General features: G+C 35.4%; 1 protein-coding gene across 1 annotated transcript in view; it reads right to left on the reverse strand.

The window, feature by feature from the left end:
* mnb (minibrain) overlaps positions 1 to 26,267 on the reverse strand; it is a 165,410-nt gene that overhangs the window by 9,918 nt on the left and 129,225 nt on the right. The window contains exons 5-10 of the mRNA XM_085948702.1: positions 17,377 to 17,565; positions 14,988 to 15,135; positions 9,553 to 9,726; positions 9,057 to 9,169; positions 7,710 to 7,919; positions 804 to 1,085 (exon numbers count right to left, since the gene is read on the reverse strand). Of these exons, the coding sequence (XP_085804828.1) occupies positions 804 to 1,085; positions 7,710 to 7,919; positions 9,057 to 9,169; positions 9,553 to 9,726; positions 14,988 to 15,135; positions 17,377 to 17,565 (1,116 nt within the window). The remainder of the gene's footprint in view (positions 1 to 803; positions 1,086 to 7,709; positions 7,920 to 9,056; positions 9,170 to 9,552; positions 9,727 to 14,987; positions 15,136 to 17,376; positions 17,566 to 26,267) is intronic.

Raw genomic sequence — 26,267 nt, forward strand, 5'->3', positions numbered from 1 at the left:
CGACACCGACATAATTTGGAATGGCGGAAATATTGTGTTATTGATTAGAAATATCATGATAAACCTGAAATGTCTCTCTCTTAGCCGGCTCTCGCATCAAAACCCACCTCGTGTGCCACGACCAAGGAACCGAAACCGAAACCGACGAACCAGTGTTTTATGTGACGATCTCGCACATCTACTAGCGACACTCGCGTCTCAAAACATTAAAATAATATACTCTGGCCAGACGCCATTACGCAAATATGTCATCAGACGCTGCAACAGCGATTAGTATGTATTGGTACCGCAGAAATTTAAATAGAAGGCGAAAATATTGGATTCATCTGTCAATTAGGCATATACAATGCACAGTGCATCATTTATCGCAGCAGAACGGCCACTGGCGAGTAGTGACGTCTAGATACAACTTTATCGGCGTCAACATATTCGTGGAGTCACTAATCGGTCTGTCGCATTGCAACATAGATGTTTTTCAGTCGCATTCGACCAATCTGCGGAGCTCTACTTGACAATGTTTGTTATGTGGATGACTCATGAGGCGAATTCTGATATGAGAGCCGGCTTACTCTCTATCCGGCAAATCCGTAAAGTGGCAAAAAAAACTCAGCAGTATTAAAAAAAAGATTATCAAAAATAGCCAGAAAAATTGATTTTTGGGCTTTCATAGTGTGTTCTCTGTCATTCCTTCATTAGCATTTCGGATTCATTACAAAGGCCAACAATAACAACCTACCCAGAAAATGTTACTTGTAAATATTGTATTGGACAACTTTTCCACGCACAATAGATTCATTCCTCACCTTAAATTTGAGATAGTCAGAGACGCTATGTCCAGGCTCCCCTCTCCGCCTCTGAGCAGGCCCCCCGCCGTCCACCCCCAGAATATCGTGCAGTCGGCGTGTGCCGGGCGAGCGGTACTTTCTCCCGCTACCGCTGCTGCCCCCCGTTCCTCCCGCACCGCCCTCCTTGCCCCCCACCCCTCCGCCCGCACTGCTAGAGCCGCCACTAGACATCTTTTTCAGAACATAGCCGCCTCCTTCTGAACTCGGCAGCTTGTCAAAGAACTTTCTAGCCTTCTGCGCCTGAAATCATTGTCAATATTGCATTTTATTATCACATGGAAATATATAAAAATACTCTCTTATCACATGATCGCAATCAGTATAGATAAATATACCACATTACCTTGAGGTTCGATAGTTTTAGAACAAAACAAGATATAGTCGGAAGGGCGCTGAACGAGAGATGTAATAGTTTCGATGGAAATACCATATCGAATAGCTTTTTCTGTTTCTCCTCCTTACAAATCTTTTACATTCGAAATAATAGTTTTTGTCTGCTTCCGCAAAGGTTGAGGCATTACAATGCATAAAACCCCATGTGATATCAAACACACACTGAACTATGGGCGCAAGGAATGTAGTAGCGGGGAAAGTAATTAATTGCGGGGGTCAGGTTTTAGTTCTAGAAACGACCGTGGTGAAGTAGAAGATTTGATATAAAGGTCGCACGATATTCATATACATACAATATAATAGCGCCTGTACCTGAATTTACTTGCATCAATAGTGTGTATTTTAAACTATCGTGATAATAACTATTCTCAGTTTATTTTCTCGTAAACAGATTCAACGAAAGCTGCCATTCCACAGTTGTGGCTATTGGAAACGATAATGTTCAATAGTTAACAATGCAATTGCTACAATTATTGAGTGCTTCCAACCAAAACTACCATTATTTCGATAGAGTTACAGCATTCAATAAGGAATATTGTACTTTATGCTAAATCCAGGCGAGCTTCGTTTTTGCCGCGATGCATTTTGTTGATGCGCGTAATGTGGAATTATTATTCAGACTTCAGTCATCTCCGAAATGTCGACCAGGTGGTAGGTGGGTAGATACTGAGTATGCAACAAACTGACGGCTACGAGATCGTTTTAAAAAACTATATGACTGTAATTTTATTATACCAAAGATTAGTTTAATGAAATTGATAATCGAATGAATAAAATATGGATATGCTGTATTTCAAACAATGTTATGGAGCACTACTTTTTTCTGGGTATGCTCCATACCCATAACATCTATGGACTGCTCATATATCATATACACATCATTAAATAAAAAAATAGAAGAAACTTGCTTCAAAATTATCAATATCAATTTCAAAATCTTCCTGATTTATTCATTTTGAGTACCTAAAACACAAAAGATTTTATGAAAGATTTACCATATGGTATATATAGGCTTTTACTTAAATTCGCATAGGTTTGATTGATGCATACACAATTTCTGATAGTTTGTAAAACAATCGAGGCCGTTCCTCGGTCGGCCTATCCGTATTACGAGCTATGCAGCCAATGTCGGCTGATTAGCATGGAGCGGTGAGCGATTTTCACCCAATGAGATGTTATATCACTATGATGCAGGCAGGGACGGCTCTAGTAAAGGAGCAAAGTGTGCACTGCACTCCCATCATCGATTAAATAAAAATATATAATATACAACCACCATGTATTCCGAAAAATGCGATATCGAAAACTTATACGAAATCAATCATTTTGAATTCCGCGCGCATTCGAGCAATAGTGATTTCGACGCGCAACGCCACCGTCTACCAATACACACGTAACTACACCAATGAGACGCGACTAATACACACATACCTCCATCGGTGAGACATGGCAAGGAGCAAAATTCAAAGTGTACCTTGAGTTTACACTATTTTTCACGCATACATTTAAAAATTCACAACAGCAAATGAGGCTAGTAGAATCAAAACCAACAAAGTTCTATAAGACTACATGAATCTTCGTTGGAAATGATGTTTTCCAAGTTAATTCTTTAGGAGGTTGCCTGTACCTAATGCCATAGCACACAAAGCTTAACTCGGCGTTCGGACAATAAAACCATACACTGGCCGATATAAATATTCCAACACAAGCGCTTAGGCCACGCGTCGAGATATAGTTGTAAGCCTAATTATTGATGACTAATGTCATGTCGATGCATGCCGTGCAAAAATAAAAACATATTCCCGACTTATTTATCAAACGGTTAGTTTAGTAAGTTTAGTTCAACGTAAGCCGCTCCCGGTTTCACCGATTTCGCCGATATTATTATGCTAACGTTGGTGGATTAATTTTTTTATTTTCATTTTGAGATTACCCTATTACTATTAGTGTTTCAATAGGTAGGTATCTTAAATTTGATGTACACACAGTTCAGTTCAGCTTGTTGATTTTTTTAATCAGGTGGGTATTTCACAGAAACGCTGTTATGAGAATAAATAGGTACTTAGGTGTAGAATTGTAGACGTAGGTGGGTGGGTAGCTTTTAACAATTAATTATCCTAGTGTTTGTCGTATTGAAGTAGGTACCTAGTTACATAGGACTTATAATATTTATTATTACGTTTATTTTGTACAGATAGGTAGGTAGGTATCTATTCAATAAGAAGGAAATGGAGCATAGGTACTGTCGTTGAATGAGAATTTTACAAGTGGAATTATTATTGTTCATCGTTATTTTAATGAGCGATTCACATCGAGACGGATGACAGTTTACATTGGCTGACATTATTAGCTCAGCCAGGTATTCATTCATTGAACGGTACCTATCTACCTATTTATAATTTTTCTTATTTGAAACGATAATGGGGCCCTATTTCGTGGTCGATTTGAGATTAGGTGGTACCTATTTTGATAGGTAAGTAAGTACGATAAAAAGGCCCCATTTCTTTCGTGGTCATTTTGAGATTAGGTAGGTATCATTAACCTTATCATTAGGTAGGTAACTGTGTAGGTAGTATGTCGATAACTACCCACTGTCCTATAGTTTAATGGGAATTAATTTTCCGAGTCGAATTCATGAAGCAATTATTATTCACATCGGCGCATCATCTATTCTATAGGTGGGTAAGTATAAATACTGCTTTCGGATCACAATAAGTGCTAATACTTTGATACAACCCTACCTTGGATAGCTGCCGTAGCGGCAGAATGTCATCAATGGGAATTTAGAGCATAAATCGATGATTCAATGCAATAACGTCATCGTAGGTATCGTGACAATGCATTCATTAAACGAAGTTGCGATTTTATATGACAGATCACAGCACTGTCGTGTCGCGGGAACGTTCTGCGATTTGAATCTGACATGGGCTGATTTTAAAGAAAATACCGAAGATATTGATTTTTCCCACTCAATATCGACGTTTCGGCTTAAATATGTTCAATAAGCATGTCACTCATCATGTTAAATGTGCCGAAATTCCTTCGTTGCAAAGTTTATATCATTTTTTGCAGTTCGACGTTTAACATAGGGGCAGATTGGCAATGCGCGGAGGTGACATTTATTTTTTATAACTTTTATTATAACTATCTTATTACTCGATGGACAACGTTAAAACTTTGGGGAATATGTAAATATGCATTGTCTGAAACATATCTACAATGCGGCTGCACGCAATGAATTTTTAAAAATCGGCGGTCACAGTTAGAGTTCCGTAAACAACGCGACCGAATTATGCCAAATTATCAGCTATGTTTCGCATTAATCATTTCAAAATCATACGTATATTTAAAATGTGTACTGAAGAGAGCTAGCCACCTACCTAGCCGGCTGGCTTTATATTTTAGTAAATGAATTTTTTTAAATCGGGTAATTTAATACTTAATTATAAATAATGAATAATTATTATTAACGTGACAAATTTAAACTTAAAAATGAACTAATAGTCTTATACAGTAGAGAAGATTTCTACGTTACTGTTGGAGCATTATTGCTACTTCAACTTTTCACTAATAATAATTTACTGGAAGTATTTGGCAAAAGTGTTACCCTATTAAAAATAATTTGTACAATCCCGATGATTTCAGTAGGAAGTGAGCGTTGTTTCTCAACTTTAGAAAAGGTTAAGTAATTTTTGAGAAATACAATGACTCAAGACAGGCTAAATGCTCTTGCGATGTTAAGTATAGAAAAACAATTGATATCGTCAACACCAGACTTTAATGTTCGTGTTATCGACGTGTTTTCAAAATCGATGGAAGATGGGGACTTCTTGCATAAATAGGTGAGTTTTTTTTGCACTCCCTCATATTCTTGTCACCGGCCGCCACTGGATGCAGGTGAGCCCAACCTGAACGTGGGCTCTGTACGATTTTCGTTTGTAAAAGAGTATGTCCATGAGCTCAGCAAAACATTTTAAACCAAGGAATTTTTTCACTGAAAGTATTAAAAATATATAAACAATTTTTGAACTGGACCCCACATATGATAAACGAAAGATTGAAATAACTTCCATGTTATATTTTCGTTCTTTTCACTGGTCTTGCTTAACCTTTTAGCAGTCCAGCTGATAATGCTAGATATAATCTCCAGGGTCCAAGAACTAAATAAAATATAAAAAAATAAATTATCAGTGGAAAATTTTATATCTAGCACTTACATATTATGAGACAAAAATTGTACTTTCACTATTATTTTCACTGTCCACATAAACATCTCTAAAAGTTTTCTTCCGTATGGTAAATTTCGAAACACAGTTCAAAGCATAGTGCAATGTCACATTGCTTGCACAAATACTGAGTTTCCCTACGTTTTTTATTGTTTTTTGTTTTATAACATACGTAACACCTTCTGGTGACACTATTTTTATTTCCATGGGTGGTATTTTACCCATAAAATGTCTCTCCGTAAGCTTGGTGGGTAGCGGTGCCTTCCGCTTTAAATTTGTCTTTGGCTCTCTCTGTCTTGTGTTTTTGAATCAGTTGATCGATAACATTCAACTGAAAGTCACCTAAGGGCTGTTTTTTATCAGTTTTTTGTTGGTATCAGTAATGATAAATCTAATAGATGGAAAAAAGTTTTTTGTACCATTTGAGGGTTTTTCGTGAGGAGTTTACCGATGAAAGCATCATGTCACTTTGGTCTACAGAGCCCATGTTTTAGTTATAGTCCACGATGGACTCCGGTTTTGAAATAGGAATTTTTATCATATAGTTTACTTTTCCCGTGGGATTGAATACAGTCTTGTGCACTGTGGTCAACATTGTGATGTCTTTTTGGTCTTTTCACACCAATGCCATCATTTTGTCAGTGTGAAATGCCTCGGTTTTCCCTCTCTTTTTTTTTATGAATTTCGGCATCCCAATTCGATTTCTTCTCACGGGCCCGCAGGCATTTGTCCGGTGGTCATACAGGTACTTGAACAATGTTGGGCTGCTGTACCAATTGTCAATAAAAATCCTCGTTCCAAGTACGGATGAAGTAATGTCACCAAAATGTTGCCTGATATTCTGATGTAATTTTGCTTTAGAATTACAGTTTGTTTCCCCGTATAAATTATTACATCTGAAACAAAGCCAGTTTTACAATCGGCCATTATGAAAATTTTATTGGCAAAACGACTTTTGAAGAGAAGAAAACTCTCTTCGATACATAAAGAAGTACTGCTTGAAAGAAATTTTCCGCTCTTTCAAGACTTGTCTTATCTTATACAGTCGATCTCCGGGAATCTAGGTTTCATTGTCACTAAAATGCAACATTCGATGCAAGAGCTCAAAACGATTCCTGGGCATTGATTCGGAATAATACGGTCAAAACAACATTCTTCTCATAGCCCATTCATTGTTCAGAATTTTGTTGCGAGAATTACGTGACATAAGCATGCACACCCCCAAAAATGTGTACATATCATCGGTTGTGCTGTCTACCCAACGTCGTACCCAACGATCACTCAGAACCGTGATATTTTTTGTAGCAAATTTAAATTGCTTATTTGTCTCCCGCACTACCATTTCAACAAAGGAAATGTGGATAAAACACTTGAAATAGTCCATTTCAAGTGCATCCGAAGCTCAACTATCTGCTTTGCAAACCGATTGATAATCATCAAATGAAAATGCGCGCGGGTCAAATAAATCCGATTTCCACTCAAATGTCGGTAGTTGGTTCATTTTCTTCAACTTCCAAAGTATCGTCAATTTCATCAACATCGGAATCATCACTATCGTCATCAGATTCAATGGTTTCTAAAAGATTGTCAATAGAAAAATTGAAAAATAAACTCGTAAATATATCACTTTTGTTTGTCCAAATTGAATGCAAAATATAAATAAAAATAGTCACAGTACTTAACGTAACTCAACACAAATAAAATTTTCGATCTGAAATCATCGAAAATTTTTAAATTCAATCTATTAGTAAACTCGTAAATATAACACTTGTATACGCAAATCATATGCGAAATATAAATATAAATACTCACAACACTTCGTAACTCAACAAAAATTAAATTTCAATATGAAAAAATGCAAAATCTTTCAATTAGAACGCAAATAGGACACGCATCCCGACGACCATTTATTATGATAAGCGGCGCCATAAATGAATATGCGGCTTGAACTAATGAGTCAACAATTTTCAGTACATGGGAAGAAATTGGTAACCCAGAATGGGCCTCTCGGGAATCCTCTTTATTCTCGCGATGTATTTGACTTTTCAAGCGTTTTTGCCTGCGGAGCTTGCCCATAGATGTCAATACACGTATTAAAATTGAAAAATAAATACATGACTCGTATTAGGCGTAAAAACGGCGCGACGTGTTTCGCTCGCCACGGGCGCACGAAAGTAGACACTTCAAAACGTTTATGATCTAGATTCTAGTGTGAAAGGGTAGGAAGGAAGAGATATGAAGTTACCTGGTCGAGCAGGTGTTTGGGTGGCATGCCGAGCACCTCAACAATCTTGTTCATCTGGTCATGCTCGTTGGCCCCGCTGAAGAGGGGTTCCCCCGTGTGCATTTCCACCAGTATGCAGCCCAGCGACCACATGTCGATGGCCAGATCGTATGAAATGCCCAGCAGCACCTCGGGTGACCGGTAAAACCGCGACTGGATGTATTGATATATCTGAAAAGAGAATACAACGCAATTATTATCCACAGTCTACAAACTAAATCTTGAGAGATCCTAATATTTTATATATCTAGTCTAGGTTAAGTGAAATATGATAAAATGCTTTCATCCCCTATTGTGCTACAACAGACAACAGACAGCAGACAACAGAAGCAAACAAAGAGACAGTGTCTGCACCAAAAACATCTGCATGGAATTGGCCATGCCAGCAACATCTAGTTGGAAAAAATCTAATATCATCGCCAGCATAGTGTCAGCAATCTCACTAGAGCTGACATTGTATTTCATATTGTAAATACGTGTCTAATGAGGAGTGGTGAGTGATCGGCGTATATATTCAATTTCATACATATATAATATGTAAAATCAGATAAATCATTATCCGTGGCACTTGTTCCCTGTGCAAATGAATAAAGTCTGGTGACGGTATCCTTGGAGAATTTTTATTGATGAAGTTGAGAGTGACAATTAGCATAGTTATAAGTCCCATGGCCTAAAGCAGATTGTATTAAATTGTTATATAATATTTATCAAAGTGATATAAAGGCAATTATGGGTATGTATACATATCTATAACACGTGGTGCAAGGTTAGTGGGAATTCATGATATAGTCGCCCAGTCATCCATAGTGCATTTTGGACACATTCCTGAGTGAAATGTGCAAGTGAATAAAGGGGATGGATTTCAGATACAGATACATGAATGCTGCACAAAGAGTTTTTATACAGGTAGCAAAAAATTAAAAGGGATGTATAGTTAAGTCAGATTGTGGCAATGGCATGGGGGTTTGCATGTCCTACAAGTCTATTCCAATTAGTTAACTCACAATGCAAGTATCGTGACGTGAATATTAATTTTCCAAATCACCGCACCGTAAGTTATAAGTGTTTTCCTATATTTATTTAGCACACCTACCGAGGCCGCTACTAATTAACATTTCATACCTCGGTATGTTTAACTTTTGGAATGCATCATAGCATTTTTAACACAATTTTTATAGATTTTGAATTTGAATTTACATGTTAAGATGGAATAAACCTGTAATAATAAAAATGGCTTAATGTGAATATTAAAAATTATTCAGAAATATACTTAGTCTTGAAAATTAAATAAATCGTAAGATGGCTTACCCTATGGCCCAACTGACATGAGCTTCCAAAGTCTACTATTTTAATGGCCGATCTTTTCGGATTACATAATAAAATGTTTTCGGGTTTTAAGTCACAGTGGATAATATTCAATTCTGAAACACAAAACAGATCACATGTCAATTGCCTAAATAATTCCTTCATATAAAAATGATTTACCTTTTCATTATGATGTTGGTAATTAGTTAAAAAGCTCTTGATGAGCAAGTGTTAGAAGCCAAATCGAAATTATTCTTTCGACTTGTATCTTGAGCTCTTCGGATTGATATGTGTTACAAAATGTTCCCCATCAAATAAAAAAGATATTCCCCCATTTAATATCAAATCACTAATAATAACAGTCGGATGTCATGATGATAATTTGTTTTATACATGTTTATTACCATGGCAATCATTTACATTTAACATCAATCTGGTCTTATTTTGAAGAAAAAAAATCTCAAGAATTGACAGATTACAAGTGAAAGAGTTTACTCACCAGGTGTACTTAAAAATAGCAACGCCGTGCACAACTGTTGCGCAAACTTCCGAGTTAGATTAAGAGAGACTCCCCTAAAGTTTGTATTTCTTAATAAATCGTACAGGTTATAGGAAAGGAGCTCAAACACGAGGCATAAGTGATTACGCCACATAAAGTGTCTTTTCAATTTTACTGAAATGAAAAAAAAAATGATGGTTAGACAACTTAAAAAGTACATAATGTTAAGTATAAACAGTTTTTGAAAGATATCCTCAAATCCAAAAGACATACTTACAAACATAGGTACTAATAATGTGATGAAAGACATTGATTCCAATATACAGTCGAACTCGGTTATTACGATCACGGATGGATAGCGAGATCTTGGATGTAATGAGGAAACATTCGTTGACATTATAGTTCTGTGGCTATTTGGCAGAAGCAGATATGTCGATTTTTGGTGTTTTGAGGTTTTAATGCAGATTTGTTCTTCTATGTGTATATTTTTATTTGCCAAAATCAGATATGGCTTATCTCTTCTACTGACTTCATAATCAACGAAACAAGTTTCAGATATGTTTAAAATTAAGCAAGTCATATTTGCCAAAACAAGATATGGTACCATATCTGCTTCTGGCAAAATAATAAGTATTGAATATAATCAATGTATTCTATTTGCCAAAACAAGATATGGCTGCTGTTTTGGTAGTTACTGTTTTTTGTAAGAACAGTTTTTTTATTATAATGTCTTATAATAACTGAAATTGACAACTCTGATATTCTATCCTCAACATGGCGCAGCGAAAATGCAGTACTAGATGAGCAAGCCACAGAACACGCGATTCCAATGTCTGTGTCGCAAGCAGATCATAATATTCAAATTACCAACAAACTCAACAAAACTTTGGCTCGTCGGATGACGAACCCCTTGCTCAACAGATTAGAAGAAATTCTGCTAACAGCTCTTATAATCCGTGTACATCTACATCTCGAAGCACGAATAAAATAAAAACGAAAAAATCAAGAATAAAAGAAGGTACATGAAGAACTTGAAAGACTGCGGCAAAGAGTATAAAACTCGTGGTGGTGTGGCTAAACCTGAAAAGCTGTTTATTCCATTAGAGTCCTGTTGCCGTTATAAATGTTTTAGCATGCTTAGTGAAAACAATCATGTTCGCAAAAATTCTGGGAATGAATAGTAAAGACACGGCTGACCAATTCCTCGCAGACAACATTACCATTAATGACAAATTAATAGAGAGGAAAGGAAGAGGCAAAGGTGGTCAAGTAAAAGAACGCATGATTACAGCTATTTATAAAGTAAATTCAGTAAAAGTTTGCAAGAAGATGTTTCAGAATGTTTTTGGCGTATCCCGAAATAAAATTGATGTCGCAATTGTGAAAAAACGCAGTTCTGGAACAGGAATCATAGACGGTGAACAAAGAGGGCGTCACGAACCACACAAGAAAAATAACATTGAATAAATTGAAGTAACTAATCATATTAACAGGTTTCCGAAATACCAAAGTCACTACTCCCGCGAAGCAAGCTTTATTTATCTCCGCAACTTAATATTGCAAAGATGTATGATATGTATAAAACTGAACGGACTTCTCAACAGAAAGTACCTTTTACATATTCTAAATATGCTTCAATTTTTCGTGAACTAGGTTACAAATTTAAAAGTCCTAGTATAGACACTTGTAAAGTATGTGATACATATAACGTTCAGATTAAGTGTGCAAATGATTTAGAAAGGAAAGCTGATCTTAATGAAAAAAAAACGAACACTTGGCTAAGGCTGATGAATCATATAAGAAGAAAGAACACGACAAATTGTTAACTAAAACTAGTCAGTCCACTCGAATGCTAGTTTTTGATTTGCAAAAATGCCTACCAACGCCTTCCCTGAATACCAACACAGTGTACTATAAAAGGAAACTGTGGACTTATAACTTTACAATTAGAGATGCATGAGTGGCATGAAGGGATTGCTGGTCGGGGATCTGATCAAATAGCATCGTGCTTCGTACAGCATTGCAGAATCTTCCAGAAACAGTAACTAATATAGTAGCCTATTCAGACTCCTGTCCAGGGAAAAACAAAAACATAAACTTTTCTTCAGCATTGTCTTATTTTGTCAGTGAATCTGAACACGTGCATTCTATAGACCACAAATTCTTGGAAGTGGGACACACCAGAATGGAATGCGACACGGATCATGCCCACATAGAAAAAGCTAAAAAATCTATTGAACTTAACATTAACATCCCACAAGACTGGTACCAATTTGTACGAACTGTACGAGGCAAACATCCGTTTAATATGGTGGAAATGTCAGCAGAAACTTTTCTCTCTTATTCAGACTTACTGAAAACCATTTTCATTAAGAAGTTAAAGTGTGTTGAAGGGCAACCGATCAATTGGCACAGTATAAAGTGGCTACGGTATGAAATACAAGTCGGTGATATAAAATTCAAATACTCTCTGAATGATGAGGAGCCCTTCAGAACAATGCAGTTATTAAGGAATTCCAGAGGGCGTCCACATATTCCTATAATACCGAGGACTCATATAGCACCTGCCCCAATAAATCCTCAAAAAAAGAAGGACTTACTGAGCATGATGTACTTGATAGATCCCGTGTATCATACTTTCTATAATTTACTTGAAACGCAACCTTCTGTACCCAATTATGGTGATGCTGAAGCCAGCGAAGACGATTACAACCTGGATGTTATTTTTAAGCTACCTGTAACTTTAAAATAATAATATGCCTAACCTAGATATGTGTGAGATATGGTACATTATTTTTAATATTGAATTTGCCAAAACCTGATATGTTCTTTAAAGTGATTTTTAAGAAAAACTGTACTATTTAAATACAAATGCTTATAAGTAATTAAAACTCAGTTCATGTCTTCGAAATATTTCATTAACTTTCTTTCATAATTAAATACATAGGATTTATCACAAGACACACAACATTCAAATTGCTCCCCTGAAAAGTAGGTGAAATGGTCATATCTGCTTCTGCCAAATAGCCACAGAGTTTATAATTTTCTCCATACATTTATTCACTTTTATAATGAGCTAATTATAAGATATATCGACCCTAAGCAATAAAATCCGACCATAGACTGATGCCGCCGGGATCGGATTACGTTTACGACACTAGTTAAGTGTCTAAGTACCTAATTGGTGTTTTTACCAACATTGAAAAAGTATCCACGCATATGGTTGAAATTTCATGTAAAAAATCCAAGCTGAAGTCAGTAGGTACCTACCAGCGTTCATTACAATAAACAACTTCTTTTGTAGTTTATGAATGCCATGCTTGTTTCAGGGAAAAATTCAAATTGTGTATTTTTGTTTGAATTGCAACTTTTTGTGTTATATGACCCCGCTCATTTAAAAATACCTATTCTCTGATATAAAGAGTAATGCTTATAAGCTTTATAATGAGCAAATTTACACAGTCCCATCTACCTTGTAAAAACCAAGTTCGACTGTACTAAAAAAATTACTTAAATATATACCTATGAGGACAGTTATAATTTAATTTGAAAGCATCAAAAGAAATATAATTTGAACATTATATAATTTAGAAAAACACTAACTGAGAGAGCATATCACAACCAATAGAAAAAACTTTTTTGAAAAAAGTAAGCCAACCGGTCGGGAATCGAACCCAGTATCTCCAACGGGTAAACGCCCCAAACTCGTCGCATTCAGCCATTATGCTACGGAAGACATACTAATGACGACAAATATTTAAGCTATTGGCTATTAAATACCTACCACTCAGCGCTCTTTGAAATCATGTTACTTCGGCAATCGATTTTTGTTTATTAAATCAAAGTAGGTGATGTGATATGCTCTCTCAGTTAGTGTTTTTCTAAATTATATAATGTTCAATAATCAGAATGATATATTCTTAAATCTTGTGAATTATTCGTTTGAATAAAAGAAATAGTTAATTAAAAATATAATTTGACTTTGCATTTGAAACAATGGTCCAATTATTGTTAAATTGATACAGATGTTCATGTATTAAAAAACTAAACAATATTTTTTATAAACTACAGCAGAATCTCAATTATTCGAATGACTATGTTCGTCACTTTCGAACAATTATCAGAAAAAGCCATGGATGAACGGTGAAATTTTGTCTATATTCCTGAAGAATTTGTTTTTCTATAAAATGTATCTATCACTTGGTCATTATCATCGACACTAAAACCCAATGTGCATCATGAACACCACCAGGAAATGTCTCTACTCTCATTTGCCGCAAGTTCCCTCCACTTCCTTAGTCTGAGGAATACCTGTCCGTTAATAGAGTCCAACTATGGTCCAACTATAGTCCAACTATAGACTATGGCTGCAGTTGTCTTAGAGGCAATCTTCGGAACAATCCCACACTTTTACATATATATCTATACGCCAGCCGCTGCTTCCATCATTTATATTAGATAGAGCACATGAAATCGCAGTCGTCACATGTTAGTTTTAGAATAAGCCTCCTGACCCTCTTTTCCTTCCTGATATATTGAAGAGGAGCCTCTTAGGTGGTTCGGTTTCTTTAAACCTCGAGACAAGACCTGTCACACAAAGTTGTCCCATTTTCACGTCTGAGAAGATAGGGGCAATCACTGTACACACGAGTTAGTTCACGTTTGTACTTTCCTCACCATGTGCCATCCTTTTGACAAAAAGACCCTTCTGAATATATTCCTTACAAAGATATCTGGTTCCTCTCATTTTCTTTTTATAATACCCAGCACCAACATTCCGTCTAGTTTTTATATTGTGTGTGCGTGATAAGTATTTCATACTCATCTGAGCAGTAAATTTAATACAAAAAATTGCATAAATAAATGAACTTGTCAAAGATTATACCGCGAAAGAAAGTACCTACATTTGATAGGCGTAATAAACATTGTTTAGTATATTAACGCAAACCAAAAGTCTGACATTGCATACTTTTTTCTACAAAATTGCTGGCGAAGGTTGGAAACATTTGTGCGGACACACGTGCACGCCTTAAATGGAACGTTTGGAAGAATTCCGATTCATAGGTCAATTGGTCAATTGTGGGCCTGATGACGGTTTTGTTGAGCTAAATTTTAGTTTTCTTTGCGAGTCTTGATCAGAAGTGTCTTGTGAAAACACATGTCATTCAATATGTTTTATATGTAGTGAATATAAAGTGATTAAACACATTTCAAAAATTATCATGAATTCATGAATAACCACCAAATAAACAATGAATTTTATTAATTATGTGGAGTAATCATTGTCCATACTTACTACGTTCATCCAAATTAGTTCAAATAATTGACGATCCACAGAATTAATTAAAATTCAATTGAAGATGCAATTCTTATGTCTCGGTGATTAGGTCTAGACTCTAGATAGATTACAAATGTACTCTTAGATGTTTTCTTACCTATGTAGTATTTATTATCCGCGTCAGCTCTGTTCATCATTTCAAGTAATTTAACTTCTATTTGCGCCTGATTAAGGAAAGGTTTCTTATTCTTGATAATTTTTATCGCAACTTGACATTGATCTTCTAGATCGTACGCCTTAACAACCTGCAAATGACAGAAATAACATAATTAAATTTAATAGTAAAAACCACCACAAAATAAACAATAAATTTGTGAATTTCCTGTGTTTTTACTGTTAATGATAAAATGGAATGTCTGTAAATTATTCCACTGAGGAAAATTAAATCTAGGAGATCATCCAGTTGAACTGTAGCATCATGGTAATAAAAACACCAAAGAAAATAGGACATTATTTGTTTAAGTTTGGCAGAAAACCAATTTGAAGATCTGAAGAGTCATGTCCGAAATACTTATCAATTTAATTTGTGGATCCCAATCATCGCTGTAACACAAATAAGTGCCCAGCAAGTGATGGAAATGTCAATAAGCTAACTTCATAGTGTGACAGTGCACCACGGAGTTGTCGGCGACAAGTCTTGTAAAGGACCGAGAATTAGAATACGAGGTACTCGAAAAGTCCCGGTCACTCGTCACGGTAACAGTTTATAGCGATTACAGAAAGATTTCAAGCAGGTTAAATTAGTAACTAACAATTGAAAAATCAATATTCTCTGTAATGGCAACACCTAATGCACTGTTTGTGAAGAAAACCCCCGTGGCGGCGAACTCTTGACGATCTTGTTTCAATAACTTAATTATGTATGGTTGTTTTCAATATTATCTGATAATTTGTTTAACAAATCAATGGTGGTTAATTGTAAAAGAGATGTCTTTCATGTTCATGTGTCTTTACCTTAGTGCGGCTCTTGCAACAACACAAATGTGAAGCTAGCTACAAATTAACGTATATAGCGAAATTTCCGTTGTAGAAGGTTTTCTTTAACATCTTTCGTATTTTCATATTAAATATATAATACTTATCATCGTTCGTCTTAACCCAAAAATGTATGCAGATTAAAGACGATGAACAAACTAAATATACACAAGTGAAATTGAAAAAATGTTACTAAGGCGAATGATAAATTAGTTACAAGTCATTTCACTTTTATGTTGCTGACGCTTATTTGCAAGAACCCTACTGAAAATAAGATGACATCAATAATTTTGAAAGCATAATACAATTTTTTTTATAAAATTAACCATTATTATTTAGATTGAATCACCAAAATAACGCAAAAACATCACATGAATCTGTCTAGGTATGGTTTAATTTAAACTCTTTGATACTAACATTAGCTCATATGGACGGGTTAGTTAAGAGTAGTGCTTCCCAAACTCGTGGGTCGCAGCCTCCAGGGGGCCGTAGGGCTTCTGCGGGGGGCCGCAAAATGATTCAGTAGAACTACAAATATTTATTTATGAATGTATTGTAATAGTTAATGGCAAAAAATTAAGCTTTTGAAAACCAAAGTAATTTTTTTTTCGGCGGAGGGTGGCCGGGGTTTTTTTTTTTCAGATTTTGAGGGCCGTGGTATGAAAAAGTTTAGGAAGCACCGGTTTAGTGCATGGATATTGTGCAGCGGGTTTTATATTCTTATGTTTTTGAGAAAACCGAATTTGAAAGATTAGAATGGATAAAAAAATCGGAGGTGAAATGAATACAATATTTATTTGAAAAAGACAATATAATATATAACTGCATAGGCATTATGTATTCTCATTATTATCATCTTATTTGGATGTAAAATATTTTACAGTACAATGCCTAGGCAGACCAAGATACATCAGTGCGTTGAACATTGTATACAAACTGTTTTATGTACGTATCTTTAATAGCATCATCATCAGCCAGGGTCGATCCACTGCTGGATAAAGGCCTCCCTTAGTTTCCTCCACACTTCTTGGTCGCTAGTTCTTTACTGCCAAGCACATCCACCGAGTAATATATTCCGATACAAATGACTTTGGATTTTTGTTTCCCGACTGGGAAACATTACATAAATGTTTCTTGGTTTGGACTAGGCTTAAGACGTTTTGTGTAAAAATTCGAGAGATAACTGGAGACAGACTGACAATCTGTGGACTCAAATATATGGCTGTATATTAAAGACCGTCCAACCTCTTTGGGTCGTATAGTACTGACATAAAATTCATGTCTATATAAAACACGGTTCTTGTCGGTTTACACTTTACAGGAAGCCAACAGCAAACAATTTTTGAAAATATCCGATATACTGGATTATTTGTATAATAATATAAATTGATACCGTAAAGGGCGTATAGTATACGATCATCTCGTTCCGATAGAAAGCTCATGGCGAACCGTGCCACAGTGAAATGTTTTATTTACGTTGATATGTTAACAGTGAAGAGTGTAGGGCGTACCTGTCCGAAGGATCCTTTGCCGATGAGCGAGTCGATCTCGTAGCGGTCGAGGAACTTCTCGCCATGCTTGATGATGTAGTCGTGGTTGTCGTCGTCGTACCCGTCGTTGTACAGTTTCCGCTCCTTCTTGTGCGCCCCATCCTCCCCCTGCGATTGTTGCGCTCTCCGCTTCTTCTTCGCATAGTACACCTGGAACAACGCAACACAAACATTTTTATTATCATGTCAAAAAACTTTGATTCATAATAGATAACTGTCGAAGATTATTTGTAATACAATTGTAAATTTTGATTTGATAGCAGCTACCAAATTGGCTCAAAATAAATTGAGCTAAAAAATGGAAATGAAGATTATTAACATCTCCGGATTTAGGCAATGCCAGCAATGACCTAGATTAATTAATAAACAAAGTGATAACATTGGACTATCACAACAGGCTTGGCCAGTATGACAGCAACATGGTAGTGTTTGTTTCTTATATAATTAACAAGTTGCCGCCATATGAATGTATTTTAGAATCACCACTGGAAATATATTTGATTTGGGAGTTAGTAAACATGATCCCAAGTGAATACGATACAAATTTTATTTATTTATTATTTACAAGAAGGCCTAAAGATATCTGTTGGAAAACGTAAAATTGGCCACAGACGATAATTCAAGCATTATTTTTTTTCCAAAACTATTTCATTGTTTACTTTATGGTTGCTGCATTATTTAAGAATGAATACAAAGAAGATCCAGCGGTGGAACTCATTTAAATGGATGAAAACTTAAATTATTGACAATAGTATAACGACACTAATTCAGTTGAACATTAGATATTTGTAACCAAAGAAAGTTATTAACCCTTTTACTCCCACGGGGCCGATATTTCGGCCCACCATACCTATGCGAAAACTCCATCTGGGCCGATCCATCGGCCGAAAGTTTGGAACCAAATTTACGATTTATTCCAAATTTTTTCCCGTCATATTTCGTTCATGTAGACGAAGCTTTATATTCACTGTGTGTTGGGTGGTGAGTAACATTTATTTTAGTGTCGGCATTGTTTATAATTATGCCATACCCTAATAACTCACAAGTCATAATTGCTCTGCTGTCGAACTTGAGACCAAAGAGGGTCATAAAAATAATAAAACATTATTTTTATGACACATTTTAAATTCTGATATTTCTTTTAGTTGTTTTATGATTCATATATCAGATTACAAAATGGGTTTTGTAATTTTTGAACTAACAATGGATGCCACTGTACTTTTGGTAAGATGGTGAAAAAATACATGAATATAAATATTATTATAAATGATTTAGTGCTTTGAGACTTATTTTTTGAAATTACTTCATTCCCTTATCAGTTAGTCCTCGATACTGTATCAAATTCTCTTGCGATTTCGTGAATTGAATAATATTCTTGAATACCTTGACACTATACGATTTTTTTTGATTACTTTATAAAAATTCTATTTCATAGAGAAATAATAATATGTTTATTTTTTTTTCTGTTACTACATAAGGATAGATTATATTATAAAATTTGATATATCAATTATAAATAAAAAAATGTTGTCACACTTGTTTTGTTGTTCAAACATAGTTTTATCCGTTCATTTCTAAATAAATATTGATACATTATTTTTTTCTTTTGTTTTATTGATGTAAACTATCAATATTATTACTTATTATTGCTTTATACACCATTGAGAACACACAAAAAAAGTTTCAAATTTTTAAAACATGTGTAGAATTAGTTATTTAAAAAAAACTAAATCGACGATTTGTTGTCAAAAAACGCTTGGGAGTTTTCGCATATGCTAGGCTAAATCAGCTGGGAGTAAAAGAGTTAATACACAATGTCACGGAGATTAATAAATTTCCTCAATTTAAAATTGGGAACATATCTAATAGTTTTTTTGATAAACTTGCGAGTATGGAATCAATCAGAACTCCTATAGCAAAAAAAAATCTAGTACCTATACGTTTTGCATTATTAATTACAAAAAATATTATGGTTGCATAACATTTCTCTTCCTTGATATTTTCCAATTTTTTGAACTCTACATATTGCATGTGCCAGTATTGAGAATTCACAGCCCGTTACGCATGAATCGGAGGGGTAATTTATCGCCAAAGTTATAGAGACTGCCGAACTTTATCTGTATAAGAGATATTCAACTTCAGAAAACATAAATCTTCCCAAAAAAATACAAGATAATATTGTAGTAAATAATTAACGTGTCCGTAAAGAATAGAGAAAGTAAATAAATAAACATGTACATTTATAGTCATATAAAGACCATTGGTAGATATTATTCATTTTCACTCATTTATATTTCGAAAAAACACAAAAAAATCGCAGTTTCGCAACACTTCTTGCATTAGAAACTTTATGAATAAACCCAAATATGTATGAATATTTTGGAGGTATAAGTAGGTATAGAATTTTTGTTTAGTTAATTAGTTTTTTTAAGGGTATCAAAAGTTTGCGTCAACATGTTGAATAAATCGTAGGTTTTTTTATACTGAATACATTATATTATCGTAACAATATTAAACAATTATTTTTATAACTACCATTTGGTTTATTGATTCACTTAGAAATTAGAACGATGACACATAACGTATTGCAATTCGCCCAAACAATTTACGAAAAACATAATACTCCGCGAGAATTTTAGGAGTCGCGTCAGTCAGACCAGTTTTAGTTCAGACGCAGGGCGTGAAGTCTGTGAAATTTTTTCATACATTTGATTGTAATTATAAAAATAAAATTAAGAAAATATGGCTAAGAACTGTACACTTACAGTCGAAAATGAAAGCATTTCAATAAATATATTATGTCCCAGCACGAATATAACTATAAGAAACTACGATTAGTTTGGATTTAATGTATAGAAAGTCACGTGGACAGCTTTAAAGAGAGCCAAATTATTGTCTGGGACTTAGCAACCACAAACCTTTATAATTGCTTGAACCGTGTATACGTAATATATATCATTTACCCTTACATACGTTGTACCGACCTACAATTGCTTCGACAAGTAGATTACGGTGAAAAATGATATCGTTAGGAGTCGAGACAACACCGCCGCCGCCGTCGACCAGTCTAATCAAATTCGCAGCCAGGCCGTACGAAAAGGGCGCAAGGCGGGCGCGGGGGAAACCCACCCCTAAAAATAGCCCCAGACATGTAAATTTATTTATTTTGGCGCCGAGGGCGGGCAAATAGCGCGGCGGCCGAGGCGAAGTGGCCGCGGGCACGCGACCCGCGCGGCGCGAGAACTGATTCCGAATCCAGCGATCGCGTTGCGCCGGCATATTTACACTTCTCCAATCTGTCGACCTTTATTGCGCCGCCTGAAATGAGGTGCATTATCTTAAATTCAGAAAGGATATAAACATAATCACAGTAGGTACATGAGTCACAATCAAATCATTGATCTGAAAGTCATTTAATTTATTTAGATTTAGAATACATATTATATTATAATATAATATGCATTATATATTTTTAAAATACATGTCTTTATTTTTTTCATATTCGTTCTTTCCCATTCCTGTGTACCGGATACATTACGGATTATGTAAAAAGGTTTTTCTTTCGAGTGATAAAACAACTTACTGCGCAAAACTGACAAAACAATGCAATATTAGCGTCGATGTGCTTCCTGCAATAGAACAAAATCGAACATCTCTTCACATAACAGCACGCTGCTTCGATACTATGATAGTCTCGCATACTCACTTTGACGTTTGTTTAACCTTAAAAAAGAAATGTATTCAATAAAAGTGCGTTTATAAACTTTATAATATAGGTACTTATATTATCGTATATTCTACATTGTACCAACGTACTTCAATCAATTACATTTGACAGCTTGCGGGCGTGTAATACGACAATTCCGACGTGGCGCGCGGCGCGGTGACGCTAATTTCTATTTCAATTTCAATTTATTTATTTTTTTTACATATTGTGGACATTACAAATTATAAGTTTAAGACGTTCACAACATGACAATGGCGCAACGCTACTCATGCTGATGTTCATTTTCCAAATCGCCGCATTTCAAGATGCGATTATCGTCCCCTATGTCGCTCTAATGCCGGGTCCACACTGGCAACATGTCGCCGGTAACCTCGTTAAATTTTACGATAATTATCATACTTATCGTAAAATTTAACGAGGTTGCCGGCGACATGTTGCCAGTGTGGATCCGGCATAAAAGTGGGGCCACACCGGCAACAAGTCGCGCGACAACTCGTTAAATTTTACGATAATTATCATAATTGCTTGAAATTTTACGATAATTATCATGCTTATCGTAAAATTTAACGAGTTGTCGCGCGACTTGTTTTCGGTGTGGCCCCGCTTTAAAGGCCGGTACGGACTGGGCGAGTGATATAGTAGAGTGGCGAGTGATTTAGTGAATTAGTAACTGAAAAGTGTCCGAACACAGTTCATTAGTGAGTGACGCGTCAAAATGAACAGAGCGACGGATATTTCAAACGGACACCATTCGCGCGACACGAGAGTGCTGCCGTCTGTCGTAACTTCAAAAATAATTCAAATTACACTATGCAAAAACGGCGTTGTTGAATTAAATCGATTTATGCTCCAAATTCCTATTGATACTAATGATGAATACTAATTTACATAGGATACCTACCTATTATATTTTTGTGGTTGCATAAATTTTTGTATGCTTACCTATGTATTTTTGTAGTTTGTTTAGGTAATAAATAGTTACTTTATGCACAATATTAAAACCACACCAGACATCTATCGAACCGCCAAAGAAATGTCTTATCTGGAGATGATCGACTATCGGAATACGACAGCATATTTATCACTTTTTATTGGTTTTGGGATTAGGTTATGTTGGAATAGCCCTGCTGCATCAGATATGTAAAATATAATGTAACGTGTGTGGTAAGTAGGTATTACAAACATAAAAGCAAAGCTAACTACTCCTGATATAATTTAGGTGTAGTATAAAAATGGAAATCACTCATTTAACTTTTGACCATTCCATTATTGACATAATTTATCAATCCTATATTTCATGCTTTATTCTAGTGATTTCGTCGGAACATAGTAAAGTAGGTAATGGTACTTTATATTCTTACTACTACCTAATATTTTATGTATTTTTAGTGTTTGTAATTTTGATATTTTCATCCGTCAACGTTACTATTTTTAATCGCATAAAAAATAACTCAGTCGTAGACTTGTGGACTCACATAGCTAAATAAATTAATCGCGCAGATTGGGTAGGTACTTGTTTCTTATGAGCACGTCTGTCACAATCGATAGAAAACATTTAAAGACAAAAATAAATAAGATAAGACGCATAATGTGTTATTTAGTTATTTGATTAATATTGCTTTTTCATCGGCAAGCGGAGATATATTTATTATACAGCAACGCGTCCGCCACCCTACGTACAAAACAAACGGCAATTTACCCAAAAGACCCATATTCATCATTAGGTATATATTCCATGTGCAGAATTGCCGTTACTGTGACAACAGGTAAATTCCACGTTATGAGCAATTGGTAAATCCATAGAACACCATATAACGAGAACACGACAGAGTATGTGATTTCTGAGAACAAGAAACATGTCGTTACGAGTTAGGATACATTGTCTCGGCCTCGGCGTAAACACTATCAACGTGAGTGGGTGGTGACTGGTGACAGTGACTAGACAACATTAATAAATTACACACTTTAACGTTTAACGTGTTCAATAATTCGTAAAAGGATTAATAAGGGTGTTTTAAATAGTGAGAGTCGGTATTGGAATTTACATATGGCGTACATATCTAATATCAAAACCAACGTTTAAAAAAGCGTTTCAGATGCCATTATCACCATCAATATAAACAGTGAATCAATAACAGTTGACAGCTGACAGGCAAAATACATTGGCACCGTATTAAGACTGGTGACAAATTGGGATTTTTGTAGTTTAAAACAAAATGTACATAAATACATACCTACATACACCGTCATTTACATCTAAATATTAAAATGGACATGTTTTGCAAAACCGGCTAATATCTGACGAAAACCTACAACAATCGTCCGTCGTGAAGTTGTGGTAAAGTTCGTTTTAAGTAGGTGGTACTACTATGCGCAATTTAGTAGACAGCTGTGACACGTTAGCAGAATAAGACAAACAAGCCGTAAATACATTATTAACGCAATGTGCAATAATGATCGTTACTTTACTAGAATGTAGATAATAGTTCATTTGTTGTTACAACTGGTGCCATTTGTACGTTTTCCATTGGCGAGTGTATAATGCCTGAAGATGCCGAGAGGCGAAACAAGGATCCCAAAGGTACCCCAAATGATTTTTTTAAAGAATAGAATTCAGATGTGCGGACCCTGGCAGAGATCATCCATCATACATCCATGAGGCCAGGTCGTTTACGTGGCCCAGTTTACCTTTCACACGCTGCGTCTACCCAATACACGAATGTGTTATCGCCACGGAATCAGAAGGGCGGCTTACTTATAATGCTGAATATGTGTTTCTAATAATACCATTTGACTACAAAATAAAATTACCATCTTTCAACATATTTGTACCCAGACGCCAATTGTAAGTACCTACTAGAAATAAAACAATTCGAGTGCAAAATTTCCTGATGTGAATGCAAAATAATATGTTAATGATAATCTATGCATGTAATTACTACTAGCCGAAAACAAAACAGGAATAATGAGTTAGGACAGTGCAATTTGCACGTCGCGATGCAGCGTTATTCAACGTGCGAAACAATTTTATGGGTAACTCACAATTTAATAAGGAAAGGAAAAATATTTATCTATCCGCAATTTTAAAGACAGTTTCTCAGTAAATTCATCGATTACAATAATTATTTAAAGTAGGTAGTGTTAATTTTATTAAACGTCTATAAAATATCTATAATATCTATTCGTGGACATAAATGTCAGTGATTCCCAGTTACATGTATTTGACCATACTATTTTTCGAAGGATCGTTGGCCCTGTTTACTAGAATGATATCTGGCGACGTCAATACAACCGTGAGCTCTTTAATGAGCCTGACGTTGTCAGACTATAGCGACAAAAAAGAAGAAGAGCGTCTATGCATTTATTTTTATCATAAAGACAAACTGCAGGATGTACTGCATCAATATCAAATATAAGATTTTCAATCGATTCAATTTCAATTCACCTAAAGAATTTATTGACTATTTTTTTCGAAAACCCTCTAAAGACTGTCATGTTTTTAAATAGCGTAATACATACATACCGCACCCAATATCAATATAAGATTTTCAATCGGAAAAAATCATAACACAAATGAAAAACTCGAATCCTTCTACCGACTAAGCTGCTTTAATCGCCAATCTACATTGAATGTAAATCGTGTATTGTTAGACTTTCGCGAAATATTGTTTGGTATTGTTACTATAATGTATCTCTGAATAATGGCCTAATCAACTACCCAGAAATGTCGGGAAACGAAGAAGACCACATAGTCCACACAGAAGTAGCTACCAAATAGGTGAATATCCCTCCTCGGGTTCTAATGTTATTTAGCCATGATAACTTCCTAAGAAATAGGAAGCATCGTTGTCTGTTCTCCAAAATAATCTGTCAATAGTGGTGCCTATTGGAAGAGCAAGAATTTTGTGAAACCAAATATTACACCTGCGTGTGGTTTTAAATAAAGGTTATATTATAGATACATAAAGCTAAATCGATGTACTTCCTTGTAACATATATATATTATACATAACATATTTTTCATCCAACGTTTGTGAACGTCTGAAATTTAAAAGTGAGGTAAATAAATTAATTAAATTAGTTTTCTACTAAGCCTTAAATGACAGTCGAAACCTTGATTTTGAATTATCTAATTGAATAGAATAATAAATTAGGATGTTAATTTTACTGTTTTAGTTACGAAACAGTTGTAGGTGCGTAACGCGCTATATATGGAATGATATTATTATTAGACAACGTAGGTATATTTTTCGTTAATAACACTAAATGACATGTCTGCGACTTGAATTATTTCGCTGATTGAGGATCACTGAACTTGGCGGAGGCAACCGGCGCACGACCTGCCCCAACCGGGGCCGAGGAGGCCTAGCAAACGCCCGTCGCCAACTATATTATACAGCGGTAGACTACAGACGGCTGTTATGTAAAGCGAGTGCATACGCCATACACATACGAGCATCGTGAACTGCTTTTCAGCCGATGCAGGAGAACGGGCGAATACGGCACACCACAATGATAATTATATGTGTGTGCGTGCATCAAAAACAGGCTGGCTAGACATACGTCAAACTGCATATTATTATTTATTTGCACGACCTAACCTAGGTCGGCAGAGTGCAAAAGTTAAATGGCCACTGTTAGGCACCTATATGCTTCGGCAATAATAGTTTAAGAGAACGTTCACTCATACAAGACACACAGAAAGGGATAAAATCATAAATACGGATTTTAACGCCGATTGCCAAATATCAGTGGTAAGACTCCATACTAGGCGATTATTCAAAGCCTACCTTCTTACGAAAAATATTTTTTAATTTTATATTGACATATTAAATAATATAATCACATAATAATATATTCGATATGTCCAACGACATCTATCGTATAATTGTCATAATAATTTTACGATCTTTTCCACTATTTCAATAAGTACCATTTATGCATTTATGGCGTGTCTCGAAGGTTTAAAAAAAATAAGCGACATCTCGTTTCGCTTTACATATTGTATGGATTACGTTCGCGTGAACCGAAAACTTTTTTTATATGAAGTTTGTTTCTCATAACTTCAAGACGTCTGCGGCGGCCCATATAAATTGGTAAGCTATTTAAGGAGCGCTTACGCTTA

Source organism: Rhyacophila brunnea, unplaced genomic scaffold (assembly GCF_057557595.1).
Source record: "Rhyacophila brunnea isolate RB1 unplaced genomic scaffold, BYU_Rbru_1.0 scaffold_21, whole genome shotgun sequence".
Classification (NCBI taxonomy): domain Eukaryota; kingdom Metazoa; phylum Arthropoda; class Insecta; order Trichoptera; family Rhyacophilidae; genus Rhyacophila; species Rhyacophila brunnea.